At 36.2% G+C, this 21,867-nt stretch overlaps 1 protein-coding gene across 1 annotated transcript in view; it reads right to left on the bottom strand.

The window, feature by feature from the left end:
* DZIP3 (DAZ interacting zinc finger protein 3) overlaps positions 1-21,867 on the bottom strand; it is a 107,752-nt gene that overhangs the window by 20,550 nt on the left and 65,335 nt on the right. Inside the window, exons 22-29 of the mRNA XM_045851904.1 lie at positions 20,719-20,787; positions 17,940-18,036; positions 16,440-16,543; positions 14,553-14,640; positions 10,217-10,318; positions 6,084-6,209; positions 2,016-2,155; positions 531-651 (exon numbers count right to left, since the gene is read on the bottom strand). Coding sequence (XP_045707860.1) covers positions 531-651; positions 2,016-2,155; positions 6,084-6,209; positions 10,217-10,318; positions 14,553-14,640; positions 16,440-16,543; positions 17,940-18,036; positions 20,719-20,787 — 847 coding nt within the window. The remainder of the gene's footprint in view (positions 1-530; positions 652-2,015; positions 2,156-6,083; positions 6,210-10,216; positions 10,319-14,552; positions 14,641-16,439; positions 16,544-17,939; positions 18,037-20,718; positions 20,788-21,867) is intronic.

Genomic DNA, 21,867 nt, shown 5'->3' with positions numbered 1-21,867 from the left:
TTTTGTAAGGTACTTAAATGTTGTACACCTGTTAACTAATATAATATTGTAAGTCAAATGTATTTCATAAAAAATAAAAATAAAAGATCTTTAGTTTCAGATATAGAGCAGAAGTAAAAACAACTTAGAACTCAAGACTACCTTAATGTTTTTACTTATATACTAAAGTCACCTTAAGCTACTTGACAGTAAAGTACCTCCCCCCCAAGAAATCTCTATGATACTCAAAGAGAGTTATTAAATAGAAATGTGCTTCTCCTAATGAGTACTGGGAGGGGCAGCAGAGATGCATTTTAAAGGGGCATGAGAAAAGTATTGTGGGTAGTAGATATATTCATTACCTTGATTGAAGTAATGATTTTATGGGTGTATACATATGTCAAAAGGTATCATATGGTACACTTTAAGTATGTACAGTTTGTCATGTTTCAAGTATGCCTCAATAACAATATAAATGTATATATATTTTTTAAAAAGCTAACTACCATAGATAAGAAAGATATAGTTTTTTCACTCTTTTTTTTTTTTACCTGAGATCTCTTGGGGTCAATAAATTGAGAAATCTTGTAAACAATTTCATCAAATGTCAGCCCAGACAAGGACTTCCCATGAGCATCCTTCAATTTTCGTAAGAAATCTGTAAGGTCCTTTCTGGAAAAGATAAAGGAAAGAGCAGTGGTGATTTTCCCTATCGCCTTGAGGTTGTGCTCCCCACACAAGGCATAAAGTCCTGTTGTATGATTAATATGTATCATATTGACATGGCCCTTGGATCTTTGATCTGAAACAGTGATCATAGGTCCATCTACATTTATCTCAAATCAAAATTAAAAGTCTTAATGTTTTATTAATGATACTAAATGAGTTCATGAGTGATAGAGTTTCACATTTATTTTCTTTTCAAAAAGATATGTTAACTGTTTCTGAAAGGTCAGTGTGTGGAATTTGTTTGTCACCTACTTATGTATGTACTGAGCTTTTTATATCCCATCTCTCAGTGCCCTCTGACTAGGACTAAATATTCCTTTTTAACTATATGATTATTGGCCTTTCTCTCCTCTATCACTCTTAACAGTTTTACTTTTGTAAAAATCAGACACAGAAAACAAATATTAAATAGAACAGAAAAGCAGAGATTAAAAAACATAGTAATTTTTTAGAAACCTAGGAATATTTCAATTGATAGGTTATTTTTTTTAATCCTCATGGTTGATTAACCCAAACAAAGCCTGCACATATATTTTTGGTACAATAATAACAATTGTTTTACAGTTCTATATTCATTATCTATTCATTATATCTATTATATCTATCATATCTATTCATTTATCTATCTATCCTGTAATCCATATTTATCTCTCTATTCATAATCTATACTGTAGCATGGCAGTATGTATTAAATAAAAGTATTACTCTTCAAATAAAAGTACAGGTGAAAACTAGAGTTATTGCCTTGGATACAAGGGTAAAGATAAAAAAGAAACTTCATTTCTGCAGGAGGAGAATTAATTATCTTTCCACTAAAGTCAGAACTGTGGAAAGAACAGTAAAATTATGATTTCTTACATTCACCTGTGTTGCCTAATAAAGAAACTATGAGGATTCTCAATAAAACTAAGAAAATAGGAAAGTAAGACCTGATGATGCTTGGCTGTCTATGGCATATTGTCAACTTAAAATTCACTTTGGAAATAGGTCATTAGTTATTGCAGCTGGTAGCATCAAAATTGGATAAGTTTACAATAAGTTGCACTTTCAGTAGATGAGCAAAACTAAATTTAAGAATGTATTCTCTCATGACTTAACACTAATAACTTCGGTGAAGAGGTTTAGCATTTATAATGAACACAATCCCTCCTTGATACATTTCATTTGCCTTACAAAGGCCATAGTAAGGAAACAGCTGTACTTGTGTGTGGGTGTTAGGTTTCTCTGAAATATTTCATTGCTTTAATTATGGCTATGGATTACAGAATATATAGTCTGTTCTCACTGCTAAGTATAAACTAAGGTACCTGGTCTGTTGTGGAAACGCAGCTTTCAGTCTGTCTGTAATCTTCTCCCAATTCATGAGCAGGGGATCACTTCCCAGACCTGCACTGGGAGGCACAGCCTCTCCCACCGGCTCCAGCACAGTCCAGGCTATGCCAGTCATCTGTAAGGAACAGACAGTTCTAGCCCAGCAGCTTCCATTACCAGCAAGTAACATTCCATGCCAAAATATTTTCATACCTCAAAAAATGCATAGAATAAAGAGGGATATTAACATATGTGTTCCCTTTTTAGTTTTTTCTTAATCAGCACAGTATTTCTAATTGTTCATATTATGCTTATTTTAAAAATGGGACATACTAGTCTCAGTTAATTGCAAATGTGTACAGAAATACATAAGGGTGTTTATTTCTGTATGTACAGAAAAAGGTCTATAAGTTATAAAGCAATCTGTAAGTAGTGATTATTTCCTAAAATTCAATTGCAGGGTAATTTTGCTTTCTGCTTTGTGCATTTCTTTATTATATATTTTGTATATATTTGTATATTTCTATATTTTTTTATGATTAGCTTACACTACTTTTATAATTAGAAAAATAATAGAGTTGGATTTTCAAAAAAATTAATAAAGATGTGAATACCACCAGAATGCCTGCCCAATGTCTCATGAATGTTACAAAGGTGGTGAGGAACTTTATAGTGACACCTCTGAGCCACGAAAACATCAGTTTTCCCCATATTTTATGGTAGTTGCTTATTAGAACCATTAAGATTCTGGTTAATTAGTATCAATAGATGAATACTTTTGGAGTACAAATCTGATTACTGTGATAATTATAAACAAGGCATCTTTTACCTAAGACTCTACAAGTTATTTTCATATATAAGGTTATTACTCATGAAAACTAGCAACTACTAACAGACATTTGAATAACTCACACAAAGCCTAGTAAGTCAGAGAAGAAATTTGGGTTTACCTCAGCGTCAAGCTTTCCCCCTGCAACTAGAAAGTAATCTTATTAGAAGGTTGAGGTACTTTAATGTTTTCTCAATAAAATTTTATCACAGTTCCTTACAGAATGGTGCAGGAGCTAATTACATGAGCAACACTGTGAAATCATGGTAATAGAAAGATGTGGTACCTAGTTATTATATATTTGTGTGCAGACAGGCAGCCACTACAAAAATAAGTAGAGTCCCTCAGACAATACATTTCAAAGGGAGACTGTGAGCAATAATATGTACAAAAAAAAAAAAAAACAACTGACTACAATTTGCCTACAGGAAAGTCAAAATAGGAAAAAAAGTCTTTAAAGATTTTATTTATTTATTTTTAGAGAGAGGGAAGGGAAAGAGTGGGAGAGAAACATCAATGTGTGGTTGCCTATCATGTGGCTCCCACTGGGGACCTGGCCTGCAACCCAGGCAGGTGCCCTGACTGGGACTTCAATGGACAGCCCTTTGGCAGGCCAGCCCTCAATCACTGAGCCACACCAGCCAGGGCAGAAAATTTTTCATTAATTATATTTAACATAATCTTCTGGGACAATATTTTTCTTTTAATAAAAAAGTTTACCTTAGCCAAGATTACAACTAATAATTCTATTTGTTTTACATTTCTCTATTGCTTCTTCAGGTTTGGATGAGGATTATCTAGCAATTTATAATACATTCCATGGTGATACTATTTATGTTGTCTGTTTATTGATAAATACTGTCCTATTGAACATACATGTATGTGTGTGTTTAAACAAAATTTGTCTTTAGTTTTGCAGCATAATTTAATTAGTTGTGACTTTATTTCTTTGCTTTTTAAGAATATATTGTATTCATTGTGTTCTTACAGTTGTCCCATTTTTTCTCCCCTTTATTCCCCTCAAACCTGTATCCTGCCTCCAACCAGCATTCCCCACCTTAGTTCATGTCCATGGGTCATACATATAATTTCTTTAGCTTCACCATTTCCCATACTATTCTTAACCTTTCCCTATTTTGTACTTACATGTATGCCTCTTATTTCCTGTACCTTTTCCCCCTTTCTCCCCACTCCCCCTTCCCACTGATAATCCTCCTTGTGATCTCCATTTCTGTGATTCTGTTCCTGTTCTAGTTGTTTGCTTTAGTTCATTTTTTTGTTTTTTGTTTTTTAGGCTCAATTTTGATAGTTGTGAGTTTTTGTCATTTTACTGTTCATAGTTTTTGATCTTCTGTTTCTTAGATAAGTCCCTTTAATGTTTCATATAATATGGGCTTGGTGATGATGAACTCCTTTAACTTGACCTTATTTGGGAAGCACTTTACCTGCCCTTCCATTCTAAATGATAGCTTTGCTGGATAGAGTAATCTTGGATGTAGGTCCTTGCCTTTCATGACTTGGAATACTTCTTTCCAGCCCCTTCTTGCCTGCAAAGATTCTTTTGAGAAATCAGGTGATACCCTTATGGGAACTCCTTTGTAAGTAACTGACTCCTTTTCTCTTGCTGCTTTTAAGATTCTTTGCTTATCTTTAATCTTGGGTAATGTAATTATGATGTGCCTTGGTGTGTGCTTCCTCGGGTCCAACTTCTTTGGGACTCTCTGAGCTTCCTAGACTTCCTGGAAGTCTGTTTCCTTTGCCAGATTGGGGAAGTTCTCCTTCATTATTTGTTTAAATAAGTTTTCCATTCCTTGTTCTTCCTCTTTTCCTTCCGGCATTCCTGTGATTCAAATGTTGGAACATTTAAAGTTGTTCCTGAGGTTCCTAAGCCTCTCCTCATTTTTTTGAATTCTTGTTTCTTCATTTTGTTCTGGTTGAATGTTTATTTCTTCCTTCTGCTCCAAACCATTCATTTGAGTTCTGGTTTCCTCCCCTTCACTGTTGGTTCCCTGCACATTTTCCTTTATTTCACTTTGCATAGCCTTCACTTTCTAAAATATTTTACAACCATACTGAACCATTTCTGTGAGCATCCTGAATCCCAGTGTTTTGAGCTCTGCATCTGATAGGTTGGCTACCTCTCCATCACTTAGTTGACTTTTTTCTGGAGCTTTGATCTGTTCTTTCATTTTGGCCATATTTCTTTGTCTCAGAACACCTGTTATGTAATAAGGGGTGGAGCCTTAGGTATTCATTCACCAAGGTGGGGCAACCCACTGCTCTGTGTTGTGGTGCTGTATGTGGGGGTGGGGTCTGAGAGGGAACAGTGCCACTTGCTCAGCTCTCAGCAGCTTTCAGTCACTTCCTTCTCTACCCTCAAGCAAATTGGGCCCTTCTGGTGCTGATTCCTGGGGGTGGTTTTGTGTATATTCTAGGACCCTATAGGTCTCTCCAAGGAACTCTTCTGTGAGGCTGGCAGTTTCTCCTGCTGCCTCAACCCCGACAGACTTTTTTAGTCACAGGTTTTGAGGATTTCTCTTCCCACGCTGGAACCCTGAGTTATGTGGTCTATCTCGCTCCCCAGCTGTTCTTCCTGGTTTATCCACACACAGATGTGGAACTGCCTGCTTTGGTCCATCAGCCCCTGCTTTGCCGTGAGTCCTCTCCACCCCAGCTTCCTGTCTCTGCCCCTCCTACCTGTCTGGATGAATGTTTCTTCTTTAACTCCTTGGTTGTTGGACTTCTACACAGTTCATTTTCTGGCAGCTCTGGCTATTTTTTGTTTTTAATTTTGTTGTTGTCCTTTTGGTTATGCAAAGATGCAAAGTGTCCTCCATCCTGGCCACTGACTTCTTTACTTTTTAACCTACCCAACAATCATGCTATATATAAATTATCTATTAAAATATCAATCTACCCATCATTGTTGCCTGTTGCAGAAGCAAAGTGTAACTGTAAGGATTCTCTACTATAAAAATGTATTTATATTTGTATCCAAACACTGAGCTAATATCAGTAATGTAATAATTAAATAATACATGTAACACCTTTAACACAGTGCTTCACATGAAACTATTTATTCAATTTATCATTCAGTTACCATCATTACCATTACTACCACTGTCATTATCATTTATCAAATAAATGAACAAAGAGAACACAGACATCCATTCTGGAAGTCCACTGAGTGATGAATAACCAGTTAATATCTATTCCACCAAGAAGAGCTAGGTACCAGGGCAGGTCTTGGTTGGCTAGGTGCAGAGATAACTCCAGGACAAACGGGAGGCATTTGAGGAACAGTGAGCACAGGTCTAAAGAAGGATTCTTTCACGAGGGGTCTTCCCAAGAATTGCTGCATCTAAAATGGAATGAATAAAAAATAAAAAGAAAACCCCACACACATCTATTCATATGGACAATGATATAAACTCATGAAGCAATGTTTGGGGAAAACAATGATTTTAAATCTAGTTACAAAGCACAACAGAAACAATGTTGTCATAAAATTGGTTAAATATATGAATATTCAAATAGCAAAGGACAGTGACATATACTAAAGAACACTGAGACAGAGAAGAGAAGAGGGTTCTAGTCCCACTGTTTTTCCACCTAGCTGGGTAACCTTGGATGCCAAGTTACTAATCTATAAAATAAGAGAGTTGGGACAGCATGGATGGAACTGGAGAGTATTATGCTAAGTGAAATAAGCCAGTCAATAAAAGACAAATACCATATGATTTCACTTAAGAAAAGGAATCTAATGAACAAAATAAACTAATGAGCAAAATAGAACCAGAGGCATAGAATCATAGAAAAGACTGACAGTTCTAAGAAGGGAAGGGGAATGTGGGGACTAAAAGAAGGTGAAAGGAATAGTCAAAAAACATGTATGAAGGACCCATGGACATGGACAATATGTGTAGGGAATGACTATGGAATTGGGGATAGGCTGGGTGGAGGGGGCAAAGGAAGAAAAATTGGGACAACTATAATATCATAAACAATAAAATATTTAAAAAATAAAACTTAAAAAAAGAAAACAAAATAAGAGAGTTGGGTTAAGTGATCTTTAGGGTTCCCTCCCAAATGGATACTACAGAACAATGCAAAGGAGATTTTCAGTGAGTACCGTCATTGTTGATAAGCAATATCAACACTCAGAAATTCCACTAAAGAACCAAAATTGTCTATAGATAATATTACTTTTGCTATTATGTAATAGAGGGATCTTTTACCATCTGATAGAATTCTGACTTTATGTTTAGCTTCAAGGATAGTAGATAGCTAAAGCCAGGTACACCTGGGGTCTAAACCCTCTGGCAGTGACTTGTAAACATGCTCGTGACTATTACTACACTTCCCACGGGGCTGTGGAAAGAAAGCCCTTCTTAGCATCTGCCAATGGGACAAATATCTTATTGGCTGGACTAAAGAAGAGACAGATATACTGAAAATCTACCATGTGTCAGCTCTAGCACAGGCATTAAATAGGAGTTCAACCATTTGTTGAATTAAAAAACTGAGTATCAGTATTGGTATTTAGGATCATTACTTAATGAACCAATAAGTGAAAGGTTAATGAGGAACTTTAGAATCAATAGATGAGGTTGACATTCAATTCTTAACATTACTAAAGGAAAGACATTGTGTGCCTTCACATATACATCATGTACATCATCACCTGTAAAGTACTCTTACCCAAAACTCTGAACCAGATTCTAACCAACACTCTGGATCTAATGGTAAGTTTATATGAAAGAGTAGAACACATAAAATGATAATTAGCTAAAAATTAGTTAAATCAATAATGTGGGAAATTGAACAGGATAAGTGGCAGAATTTCTTAACAAATAAATCAAATGAATAGTGGGGAGGGGGTTGGGTAGCTATTACAGATTTAAAGCAGAGCAATCAGCCAAATGCAAAGTATAAACCATGCTTAGATTGTTTTTTCAAAATGAGGGTTTATTTTCAATCCTCACCCGAGGATATGTCCATTGATATCAGGGAAAGAGAAAGAGAGAGAGAGACAGACATGGATCAGTTTTCTCCTGTATAGAACCAATGGGGGATTGAACGTGCAACCTAGGTATGTGCCCTGGCCAACTGAGCCACGTGGGCAGGGCAATGATTATATCCAATAATATGAGCCCTCACCTTTTAGGAATACATACTAAAGTTTATACAGATGATATTACATGATATGTAAGGTTTACTTTAAAATATTCCAGTGGGGAGGAAGAAATGACATGAAACAAGACTGACAAAATGTTGACAATGTTGAAGTTGGTTCTTGGGTTCACAGAGGTTCATTATATTATTCTCTTTTTATATATGTTTCAAAATTTTTATAATGTAAAGTTTTTAAAGAATGAATGAGTGAATGAATGAATGAGTCAACAGTACTGCTCTCTTTGAGGACCACTATTACCTAACACTACTTTGAGGATTAGATAGCCAGGGTACAAAAATCAAAATATAATAAAACGTAAAAATATCAGGTTAAACTGGGAACAGTACCCATTATTACAGATTTCTCAAGTTAGACTACTGTACAGTGAAAACCTGATGATCATTTCTTATGGTACTAGGATCTCAGAGACTGATGGACTTTAGTGATCAGATCACCTAGGACAATTTCCTGATCTATAAATGAGAAAACTAAAGTCCAGAACAACTCATTTTCCAAAGACAAACTGGGTTCAGGGTTAGGACCTGAACCCAGATCTCTAGTGTATCTCCACTTTATAATACCATCTTAATATATAGTACAATAAATAATATATTCACGTTTCTAGCACTTGTGCTCTCAAATTGTTCCACTAATGCTCAATGGTCACCAATGCCTGCATTTTAACACACTGTCAGGACTGATCAAGCATAGCAGTGAATCTGTTAGGAAGCACAAAGGACACACTTATTCCTCTCAGATGTTAGCAGAAGGATGCTTATGAATTCCATAGGGCCTCATTGCTAGTGGGCTTTGGCCCTTGACCAAACCTGGGAAGCTACATCAGAACTAAAACAGCTTCTGAAGGAATAAGATGTAGAGGTCAAGATTTGCCTATGTTTGTCAGATACAGAATATCTCTAGTATCAGACAGCTTATGTTGGTCTGGTTCCAGGAAATTCCAAAAAATAATTTATCTAGCTTTTGAGTCTTTGGAGCCATTTTATATTTACAGTCATGGGAGAGTTACAAACCTAGAGGCAGTAGTTTGAATATGGGCAGAAGGCACAAAGTTTCTAGAAATCCTACCAAGAGTATGTATAACTTACTGTAGAATTACAGGGAATCTTTGGGGTATCTCTTTCATCTATGTAACACATTCTTTATCAGGGAGGTTGGGTATGATGGTGTTCCAAGCCTAAAATAATAATGTCCATAATATATCATTCCTATAATAAGCAGATTAACCAAAAAGGCAATAGTATCATTTTAAACTGAAGACTGGAATGTATGTCATATAATATTTTCAGCTTTGGATTCTGCTTTTGAAACACAGTGAAACTCCATACAATGTACATAATTTTTCAGTTCTTTAATTTATCAACTACTTGTAGAAATAACATTCCAAAATTCTCCTACAAGCATAAGTGCTTATGTCGAAAGTGATCTGTCCCTAAATATCTCATACCCTTTTCTTTTTTACCCCCAGATCTGTTACGATAATAAAAATTATTACCTAATGGTTCCATCTTAAAAGGTACTTTGAAAAACTGTATGTGTCTACTAGGTTAAGGAACTATATTTTCCAAAAGGATAACATAAATAGTATAGCGTAGATATTAGAATGTCTGATTAAGACTCATTGATCCCTACAACAAGCAGGGAAGAGGCATCAATGGAAGCTGTCCTTGCTGTTAAAGACAGAATAGAAGATAAAATTTAAGTAAAAGAAAGTCTGAAGTAGGAGTGGAGGGGTGAAGTCCAGCCAACCAGGGTCTTATGCTGAGGTGTTTCAGTCATCAAGGGGTAACTGTAAGGCACTGGAAATTCTGAGCACTCATCAGTTTTCTGACATTATGCAGATGAGAGTGACAGGATGAATAAAAATATAGTGTCTCTTTAGATACGAAATGCATCACTAAAATCCAGTGATACAACCTATGTTAAGTGGCCTCCGTTGAGCCAGCCAACTAGTTATATCATCTGAAGATGATGCAGCAGAAATGGACAAAATTACAACTGAGATGCATGTTATGTGTGTCCATACATTTTGAACACACATTAAACATAATGCATGTTATGTGTGTCCATACATTTTGAACACACATTAAACATATAGCATATTCAGTATTTTACACCCCTTATCATTTTATCAGGATAAGGATGAGAATTTTTCAAAATGTCATATTTCTTACCAGTATCTCAGGACTGGGTGGCGGTGGAGGAAGCTGGATTGGAGGCAAGGTACTCAGGGAGAACCCTTGCTTCACCTTGTTAATTTGTTCACTGTATTGTGTCTAGTAGAAAAAGTAAAACAATATTTTAAGGCAAAATCAACTTCAAAAAATAACAGAGGGGAGGGGATATACGGGGGCTAAATGGTAATGGAAAAAATAAAAAATAAAAAAATAGCATATCAAAATACCTAATGTAATTTTAAATAATACAGCACAGAACAGTGATTCCCAGTCTACTGTTAGAAGTAACATAAAAACAATTTTTAACATAAAAACAGTTTCATTGAACATTATTCCTGAATGTAAATAATTGTATTTTAAGAAGCATCTGTTAATTGACAAAATACAGAGACACATATTCTGTAGATCCTCATGACAGTTCTTCAGTGTTTCCATAATTTTCAGCCCCAAAATGGGAACCACTGACATAAAATGAATAGTCTAAAGATTCAAGAAACTATAAATAATATACTGACTGATAAATGTGGGGAAAAAGTATTTGTACAAAGAGTTGAATTACTTGAAAATGTTCATTTTAAAACCTAGAGGAAAAATTTTAGGGAATATTTATTAAATATTCATATTTAGTTTATCTCAAAAGTTATACTTCTAGCTTTCTCCAATTCCATATATATCTTTGTTCTCTTGGATTTAGTCAAAAGACTCTAATCTCTGAATCTTAACAACAAGCTTTTAACATTGTCCCTATTTTGCTCTACATATTATCTTAAAAACAACCCAAGAGCTGAAAAAGAAAGTCTTAAGACGCAAAACATTTAGAAACTTCCACACAGAGAACATGTGCTTGAAAGAAAACAAGGATACAAAACAAGGATCACTAAGGACTGAGTAAGAAAAAGTCTGGAGAGAAACAGCCAAAACCACCAACAAAAAAGTAGGTAAGTTGTTGTGATAAGGCAGCTTTTCACAACTGAATGTCATTGTTTGTGTTATGAAATCACAAAACAATCAACACTATTTATAAACTTTAAGATATAAATCCAAAAATATCCAAAAACTAAATTAGTAAAGTAATAAATATTCAGTGGGTTACCTCTTTACATTACCTGTATCATAGTCCTAATTTTATTAAACCGATATTATAAATTTATTATTTTGCATTATGGAATAATTACATAAAAAGTTAAGACTGAAAACTAGTAAGGGTCTGTTTGATCTTGCTTTTAATTCTGTAAACACACAATTACGCAAACTAAGTTAGACATTTAATATTTCTGATTGAAACAGAGTTAGCTTTACATTTCTAAGAACATCAGGTATGAGGTAGGATGTTTGAGTTTAGCATTCATTGTACTAAGAATGTAAATAAACTGTATGTAAATAGCTATATTTTTAGAAATATCTGTCGACTGACAACAGAATGAGTACAGGATGCTATCTACAACCAACTATGTAGAAGTAATCAATCTCAATCTGATAATGATAGCTCGGTGGCAGATCATCTGTCCCCAGGCAAGATGGCTCCAAAAGGAGACATTGCACTAAGCACATACAAGGCTAGTTGCACAACTGGACGTGGGGAAAGCCCTCCTACCCCCTTCGGGTACCTGATTTGGGATGGGACCAGGGGAAGGTAGGCACATGCACCATAGAGGTCAGAATGGCAGCAGGAGGTGTTATATGGAAGAAACCTGTCAGTCTAACCTGGGGGAAAGAAGGAATTGGTTGTGAGCAGACTCTCCCAGAGCCTGTGCAAATCTGGGCTGAGAAAACACCTGGTCCAGCCCACATAGGAAAATGAATATAAATATAAACCCAGGGAAAAGAAAGGACAGGCTCTTACCCACATAGTGAATGTACTGGCCAGTGCATTTGCAGGACCAGAAGGCCCCACATATGGGTTCCAAGAAGAAACTTGTCTGAGGCCAGGCAGTGGCTGGGAGAAAAGTCGAGCTACCTAGATGACCATTTAGTGGCCACCTGTGGTTCCCAAGCAGTGTATTTCAAATGGGAGAAGGAACTCTGGAAACTGCTTTGGTTTTGGTTTGGCTGTGGATGGCTGGGGTTTCTTCTCAGTTTCCCAGAGGGGATGGGCTTTCAGACAAGAGTTTGCCATTCTCCCAGCATTTGAATAAAGATATCCTCCCTTTCTCACCAACCTCTACCTCTAGAACTTGCCTATTGGTGGCAGTGGACAAGTGAATCCTCACTTTGGTTGGGTAACAAAACCTCAAAAATCTCATAAACTTTAACTGAAATGAAAAACATGTTCTTCCTTAAATTTCTCTAGCAATTGTTTTTAATGTTTAATGTGTTCTTTAAGTATATACCACCTAGACTTCCGGCCAAGATGGAGGCGTAGGTAGACATACTGTGTCTCCTCCCACAACAAAAATAAGGACCAATTTAGAAACAAAAACAACCAGTACCAACAGAAAATTGAACTGTATGGAAGTCTGACAACCAAGGAGTTAAAATAAACATATTCATCCAGACTGGTAGGAGGCGTGGAGTTGGGCAGCCAGGCAAAGAGGGGTTGCGACAAAGCGGTGGCTGGAGGATCCCAGGCATGCAAGGCGATAGTGGGCAGACCCAGCGAGGCAGCGGATTGTGGAGGGGTGCAGCACACAAAGTGGCTGGCGGACTGGGTGGTCTAGGCGAAACTTGGAAGCGAGACAGACCACACAACCCAGGGTCTCAGCATGGGGAAATAAAGCCTCAAAACACCAACTGAAAACACCCATGGGGGTGGGGGTGCTGGGAGAAACTCCCAGCCTCACAGGAGAGTTCTTTGGAGAGACCTACAGGGTCCTAGAACATACACAAACCAACCCACACAGGAATCAGCACCAGAAGGGCCCAGTTTGCTTGGGGGAAGAAGGGGAAGTGACTGAAATCCAGCAGAGAGCCAAGCAAGTGGCATTGTTCCCTCTTGAACCCCTCCCCCAAATACAGCGTCACAACAAAGTGACACGGGTTGCCCGGCCCTGGAAGGCTCCTCCCCCTACTACGTAACAGGTGCACTGAGACAAAAAATGTCCCAAATGAAAGAATAGATCAAAGCTCCAGAACAAATACAACTAAGAGACGAAGACAGAGCCAACCTATCAGATGCACAGTTCAAAACACTGATAATCAGGATACTCACAGAATTGGTTGAATTTGGTCACAAATTAGATGAAAAACTGAAGGCTACGCTAAGTGAAATGAAGGAAAATGTACAGGGAACCAATAGTGATGAGAAGGAAACTGGAACTCAAATCAATGGAGGGGACCAGAAGGAAGAAAGAAATATCCAATCAGAAAAGAATGAAGAAATAAGAATTCAAAAAAATGAAGAGAGGCTTAGGAACCTCCAGGACATCTTGAAACCTTCCAACATCCAAATTATAGGGACACCAGAAGGAGAAGAGGAAGCGCAACAAGTGGAAAAGTTATTTGAACAAAGAATGGAGGAGAACTTCCCCAATCTGGCAAAGGAAACAGACTTCCAGGAAGTCCAGGAAGCTCAGAGAGTCCCAAAGAAGTTGGACCCAAGGAGGAACACACCAAGGCACATCATAATTACATTAGCCAAAATTAAAGATAAGGAGAGAATCTTAAAAGCAGCAAGAGAAAAGGGGACAGTAACCTACAAAGGAGTTCCCATCAGACTGTCAGCTGATTTCTCAAGAGACCTTGCAGACAAGAAGGGGCTGGAAAGAAGTATTCCAAGTCATGAAAGGCAAGGATCTAAATCCCAGATTGCTCTATCCAGCAAAGCTATCATTTGGAATGGAAGGGCGGATAAAGTGCTTCTCAGATAAGGTCAAGTTAAAGGAGTTCATTATCACCAAGCCCTTATTATATGAAATGTTAAAGGGACTTATCTAAGAAAAAGAAAATAAAAAGCATGTACAGTAAAATGACAGCAAACTCACAATTATTAACAACCACACCTAAAACAAAAACAAAAAGAAACTAAGCAAACAACCGGAACAGGAACAGACCCACAGAAATGGAGATCACCTGGAAAATTAGCAACAGGACAATTGGAAAAGGAGAGAGGGGGAAAACGTACAGAGAATAAGTAGCATAGACAATAGGTAGAAAATAGACAGGGGGAGGGTAAGAATAGTATGGGAAATGTAGAAGCTTAAAAACTTATGACACATGGAAATGAACTAAAGGGGGGAATGTGGGTGGGAGAGGGTGTGCAGGGTGGAGGGAACTGGAAGGAGGAAAATGGGGCAACTGTAATAGCATAATCAATAAAATATATTTTAAAAAAAGAAAAATGTTATACCACCTATAACATTCAGTCAATGTATTCTAAATATACTTCACAACTTACCTTAAGGAATGCAATCTTGTTTCTCACATCTGTCACGATGGCATTCCAACTGTCCACTGCAGCCTTTAACTGAGGCGATTCTAGGTTGCTAGTGTAGACAAGGAGACACAACAGGAAGTTCTTTCTTTTTATATGCCAATTAGATTTCCAAAAATTTCCATTATGTTCTCTAGAATATACGTAAATAATATAAAAGAAAATTACCTCCATCACCAAGAATTACTTAAAATGAGCACAAAGTTGTATGGGAGGGCTTATCACTAAACATAAAAGCAAGGACCAGAAACATAAGGTTTTTTGTTTTTGTTTTTGTTTCCCAAGAGAAAATATACTTCTGCATCAGCAAACCAAGTTTTCTTTTTTTCTAGCTTCACCATGGTTTTAGGGTATATTATAAATCCTTTGCACAGGAATCCCTCCATTGAAGTAGGAAGGCAGTGAAAGCCAAACAAAGAAATTGCCCTCACCGCTCCTGTGGGAGTAATTACGATGCTGAGAATACTCATCTTGGAATACTCATCTTGGACTATGTTCACATTAAACCTGACATCACAAGGCTACCATTAGCCTATTAGGCTCTTTCTCAAATTAGAAAAAGATATTCAATATGTGAGGGCAAATCAGAAAGAAGTACCTCTTCTGCAAGGATGAATCAGGTTGTTGCCTCTATGCAGGCATAAACTGCACAAACACAGCAGCATTGAAAGACATAGTCACCAAATAACTTAAATAGAATAGCTTTGAGGTTTTTAGGTCTGCCATCTGCAGAAGAGAGATTTTAAAGCCTTTCAAAAAGCTCTTAAAACATTCCCAGCTTGGTATCACCCAGTACAATAGCTTTAAAAGAGCTGAACAAGTTATCATTGGAATCATCTATATGAGCACAAAAAGGCTTGATAACATTTTAATTTACAGAGCATTTTTTCTCCCTCTAGCAAGCAAACTTGCTAGACTGATCACTTAAAACACTGCTTCCCTGACCTGAATGCACATCAGTATATCCTAGGAATCTTGCTAAATCTTAGAGATTCTGATTCTTTAGATATGAAGGATCATAATCATTAAAATAATAATTACTAAAAATAATAATGCCTTGGTTCCAGAGATTCTAATTTAATTTTTTAAAAGATTTTATTTATTTATTTTTAGAGAGGGAAGGGAGGGAGAAAGAGAGAGAGAGAGAGAGAGAGAGAGAGAGAGAGAGAGAGAGAGAGAGAAACATCAATGTGCAGTTGCTGGGGGTCATTCCCTGCAACCCAGGCATGTACCCTGACTGGGAATTGAACCTGTGACGCTTTGGTTCGCAGCCCGAGCTCAATTCACTGAGCTATGCCAGCCAAGGCCTAATTTAATTTTTGAAATTTGAAGTAATACTTCATAAAATTATAATTTTAAGGGGAATCTCATGCAACTTTCTCAATATTTGAAAATCATTCATTTATAGCACAGGAGGAAATTGCCTTTAATATATGATCTTAGGTGTTAATACTGATTTCCCCCAAAAGTACTCCAAAGGTATTTAAAAACCAAGCCTTAGAAGAGAAAGGAATTAGGAAAGTTTTCCATTTAGAATCCACCTTGGTTTGTAAATATCTAGTCTTCATACATGTGTCTGCCTGAGATTTTTGATATATTTCACTGTAGAGGAAGAGAAAAATTTGTCAGCAGCTAGTACTGCATTCAGTAGGCTCCTCAGTGCTTTAGCAGAAGCAACAAAGTAAAAGCATCAAAGTGACTACGTGACTTTTGAGGTTTAAAAACACAAGGGCTCCTTCCCTCTAAAGATCGATGTCACATATGTAAAACACAGCACAGATTATGTTCAACCTTGGAGCCACCTGTGAATATCTCTGAGATCAGATGCAGTAAGGAAGAGGGAAATGTTACCTTGCTGCCATGTGAGTCACCCTGGCGAGCTGACTGAGGCATTCCTTTTCAGTCTGCTCTAGATGAAGCAAACCAAAATCTCTACGACACTGTAAGAAATACACCTACAGATTTTTGAGAAAGAAAAACAAGTTGAAGATGTCCTTGTAAATGAACAGAGTTCTTTTCTCAATCATTTAGAATAAATTTTAAGCTATTTTCTAATCTCCTCCAATAGCACCTGAGTTTCTGAACCATTCATAACACATTATAAAAGCTTTTTGATCAAATCTTCAATTCTAACTTTTTATGCAATGGTTACTGGGTTTGTAAACATTCTAGAACGTTAGTTTTCAAACTTGCACATACACTGGAACCCTCCCAAAAGTTTTTAAACCAACTTTAAAAAATGATACCTGGTCCCAGAGATTCTAATTTAATTGATACTAGATCTAGCCTGGATATTAAGTTAATAACACTCAAAAGAACTCCTGCTACTTGTCTGTTTGTTTTTCAACTGATGAAGGGGTAAGAAAATAATCAGACCACAGAGGACCATGCAGTCCCATTGGACCTTGGAAGTCATCTAGTCCAATGTCAATTCCACAGCAGGAATCTCTTCTGCACCATTACTGAAAATAGCTTATTATTCTCTTAGACAGCATCATGTGTTTCTAAAATTAATAGTGGAAGTAGAAATAAACTTCCTGACTAAAAACAGTAAAAAACTGTTTACTTAAAAAAAAAGAATAAAAACTTGAGTTCTTATGGTAACCTGAGTTTTTGTTGTTGTTGTTGTTGCTTTTATTAAAGCTAGCACTCTCTCTAGACATTTTTGGTTCCAATATCACACCTTGGTTATTGAATTTTGGATTTCTGAGCACTCTGCTAAAAAAATAGCACTTATTTTGACAGAGGTGAGAAGATCTGTAATGATTCTAATGTCAGTGGCTCTCCAAAACTTTAATTTTATTATACATCAAGTCCAGTTTTTGTATAAACAAAAATTACATACACACTTATAGTCATATTTCTTTTGTGAGATCCTAGCTTGGGGTTCTAAGCTAACTTAGAGAAACTGGGTAACTCTCTGGGTCCATAAGGTAGGTTGTTTTTTGACACTGGATTGTATGATGTGTATGTGCTTTTGGAAGATCTCTGTAAGGAAGATATTGGCAGCAGTGAGATGTTCTTCTTCAAAGTTTAGCCAAACTAAACTTCATGACCTGGCTTTATGAGAACTTTCCCAAGATGTCTGTATTTGCTATAATAATGAAGCAGACCAATTTCTTGGAGTCATTTGAGGAAAAACAACATAAGATTACCAACACTGAAGTAAGAGTGTACAAAATGCCAATGAGTCAAAAAAGCACAAAGGATGGAGCTGAGATATTCGAGCTGGTCCTAAAATGTCTTACTTCTCTTTATTAAAAAAGCAGACTTTTTTCAATTCTTTAGTATATTAGTACAAAAGTAAAACCTGCCTCCCCCAAACCATCTCTCTCCCTCTCTCTCACTCACCTCAGCTGTTAAAGCTCTGCTAGTTTCTGCATTCAGTTTGCTTACGTATGCTTTAATCGTGCTTTCCATATTAAGCTTCTCCATTTCCCACTGAGATCTGAAATACATGATCATTAAAGAGTCAGTAACATTGAGCAAGAACAGACTTTTCTACTTTATTTAGGAGAAGGGAAGGTAACAAGCTATTCAATGAACAGTTAATGATTTCTTTAAAAGTATACAGCATATAAAAACAAGAGAAGACATTATTTAAGCCTAACTGTTATCCTTTACTAGCAAGGGTAAAGAAGTTTTCAAGCTGTCAATATAGAAGTAATGATTTAAAACTTGGCTCTGGAATCAAGTTGTCTGAGGATGAATCTGAGTACTACAATTTATTAAATCTGAAACTGTGGGCAAGTTACTGAATTTCTCTGTACCTCAGTTTCCTCACATGTAAAACTGGAAAAAACTGTACTACTTACCTCAAGGAGCTACAATGAAATTAATTCAGATAAAATAAATAAAGTACTTTGTTTTTGGTACATAGTAAGTACTAAATAAATGCCAGGTACTGTCATTATGAATAAATTTTACACAGAGTTTCTATAAGCCTTTTTGTATCCCAACAATAGCAAATAGAAGGTTTTCATTATCCCTGTCATAAAGGTATATCGCTGTGTGAAAATACTTTTTACTGGATATCTCAGTGCTTACACCCAGCACCTCAGAATAAAAACAAATCCTGTAGCTTAAGAGGGAGGGAGTTGAGGGTGGGCCATTATTTACCAAGGCATGATGGACAATGGCTACCTGCAAGGTTTCTCTTTTTTTTTAAATCTCATTTTAGCTTGAGCCCCAAAACCCTAGAGCATACAAACCAATGTCTTATATGAAAACAATTAATTGGAAATATAATGTGGTAATATGGAACTTTCACAAAAGCTATCCTCAATTGTTTATTATTTGAAACATCTGGATACCTGAGTACCTGACAAACACTGACGAGAAGCTTGATAAAACAAAGTCTTGTTAATACCATTAAAATGAGAGTGTTTGGAGGGGAAAAGTTATAAAATTTCAAGAAGATATATTAACCAAGAGAATTATTATACCATTGAATATTATACAAAATTTGCCTATAAGAATAAGAGAAAACATAGATTAGTTGAACTTTATCAAATTATAAACTTTTGTACTTCGAAGGACATCATCAAGAAAATGAAAAAGGCAACCCACAGAATGGGAGAAAATATTTACAAATATCTGATAAGGGACTTGTATCCAAAACATACAAAGAAAAATTAAAACTCAACAGTAAAGACATAAACAACCCAATTTAAAAAATGGCCGAAGGGTGTGCAGAGACATTTCTCTAAGTAGATACACAAATGGCCAATAAGCACAAGGAAAGATCCACATAACCAATAGGAAAATGTGAATGAAAACCAAAGTGATATATCACTTGACACTCATTACAGTGGGAAAAATAAAGCCAGATAATCCAGTGAGTATTGGAGAAGATGTGGAGAAATCAAAACTCTTTTTTTTAAGATTTTATTTATTTATTTTTAGAGAGGGAAGGGAGGGAGATAGAGACAGAGAGAGAGAAACATCAATATGTGGTTGATGGGGGTTATGGCCTGCAACCCAGGCATGTACCCTGGCTGGGAATTGAACCTGCAACACTTTGGCTCGCAGCCCATGCTCAATCCACTGAGCTACGCCAGCCAGGGCTGCGAGAAATCAAAACTCTTACCCATTGTTGGTGAGGTTGTAAAATGGTGAACTCATCTGGAAAACAGTTTAGCAGTTTCCCAAAAAGCTAAACAGAGTTTACTGCATGTCTTAGCAATTGTATTCTTAGGTATATACCCAAGAGAATTAAAAATAGGTCCCCACAAAAATTTGTATACAAATGTTCTAATGCAAACAGCATCAGTCATTATAGCCAAAAATGAAAACAAACCAAATGTCCATAAGCTCATGAAAAGATAAACAAAATGTGGTATATCCATGCAATGGAATTTTATCTACAAAAAAGGAATGAGAATAGATACATGCTGAACCTTGAAAGGTGACATAGATGACACAAACATAAATGAACCTTGAAAAAAAGAAGTTAATCACAAGAAACCACACATTATATGATTCCATTTATATGAAATGTCCAGATATGCAAATCCACAGAGACCAAAAACAGATTAGTTGTTGCCAGAAGCTGGGGGAAGAGAGAATGAGGTGTGGCTTCTAATGAATCCAGGGTTTCTTTTTAGGGTGTTAAAAATGTTCTAGAATTAAATAGTGGTGATAATTGTACACATCTGTAAATATAGTAAAAACCAGTGAATTGTATACTGTAACAGGGTAAATTTTATGCTGCATGAATTAGATCTCAAAAAAGTTGTTATAAAAATTACTTAAAAATGTATAAATGAGAACAAAACTTAAGCCACTTTCATAAAGCAGTCACATCTAGTTGCAGGAATAGCATAAAGAGATTAGAACTCGATAAGGTCCAGTCCCTGACAGTAGTGTGTTGTGGGACCATAATTTGGCTGATGTTTTCAGTCTCAGCAGTGTTCTAGGGCCACAGCCAAATTAAACGTACCTCCCAATTTGCCTAGGACACTTCCAGTTTATACTTGTTGTCCCAGTGTAATTACAAATACTGCTCAATTTCAGGCTCAGTGTGCCCCTTTTTGGATGACAAATTATATGGCTACCTAGCCAGGGTGTGCTGAGCAGAATACATAGTTTCAGACAGAGTGCACTCAACTAAAGCAACAGCTGTTTGTACCTTTTCAGGGAAAGTTGCTCTTTAAGATTCTTGATTTCATTATCTTTAGCATGGCTCTGTCGCTGTAATCTAAGTAAAGAAGAAAGGCATAAAATGTTAGAAATTATTTGTCATTAATATAGTTAGAACAGCTCTACTTACAGATGAAGAAGGATTATGTATGTACATTTTGGGTCACAAGTGTTGAGCCTAAAAATAACTAAATTTTGTTACCTAGTCCTTTTGAAATTTATCTTATTTCTAATGTCTGATTTACTGATTTCTCAAAGAAAGAAATAAGTTCTAACCCCTTAGTTTTAACTAAGCTGTAAAATAGAAAGCCAAAGAGGAGAGTTTTCTTATCTAGTATTCCCAGCACAATGACCTGGAAAAATGTCTTTAATTCCCTATAATTTAGTTTGCCCATTAGAAAACAGAGATGGTATCTTCTGATGTCTAGGCCTGTGGTGGGATTGAGAACTTTAAGTTCCTTAAAGGGGTATTATATCTATCAAGTCATACAAACTATTAAACACTTCAGGTCTGAAAGAAATCAGACCTTAAATCTAGAACTGTGTACAAATAGAATTTTTAATAAAAATTATAAATTAAAATGGGAAATCACTTATATGACCTAATTATGGGAAATCTGGATAAAATTTTTGCATAAATCAGAAAACGTAACCTGTGATTAGCTTAAAATTAATATGTAAGAAGCTATTAAGAAAAATGCAAAAAAATGGGACAACTATAGTAGCATAATCAATAAAATATACTTAAAAATAAATAGCAATGATGAAACCTAGGGATAAAAGAAAAGTGCAAAAGTAATATTTTTTGGTTAACATATACTCACACACCATTTTTACTGTTCCTCCCTGAGCTGCTATATTTCTCTTTATAACCATGCTTTAATATCACCCCATTAATTTGTTTCAATATGAAGAGATTATAGCAAAAGCACATTTCTGGTTAATGTAAATTACTGGAAAGGTAAAGCCTTAACACAATGACTTTAAATGCTGGCTGGATTGCTCACTACTAGATTTCAGAGACTCCCCACTGACCTTTACTCTAAGCTCCTTAGAAGCTATAGAGACTTACAATCAATGTTCTATTGGGCTGAAAATGTAATGAAAGAAACCACGTGTCTTTTTATACAAAAAAGGT

Source organism: Phyllostomus hastatus, unplaced genomic scaffold, assembly GCF_019186645.2.
Source record: "Phyllostomus hastatus isolate PE091 unplaced genomic scaffold, TTU_PhHast_1.1 phas_contig_86, whole genome shotgun sequence".
Lineage (NCBI taxonomy): Eukaryota > Metazoa > Chordata > Mammalia > Chiroptera > Phyllostomidae > Phyllostomus > Phyllostomus hastatus.
This window is presented reverse-complemented; position numbering and strand designations above follow the sequence as displayed.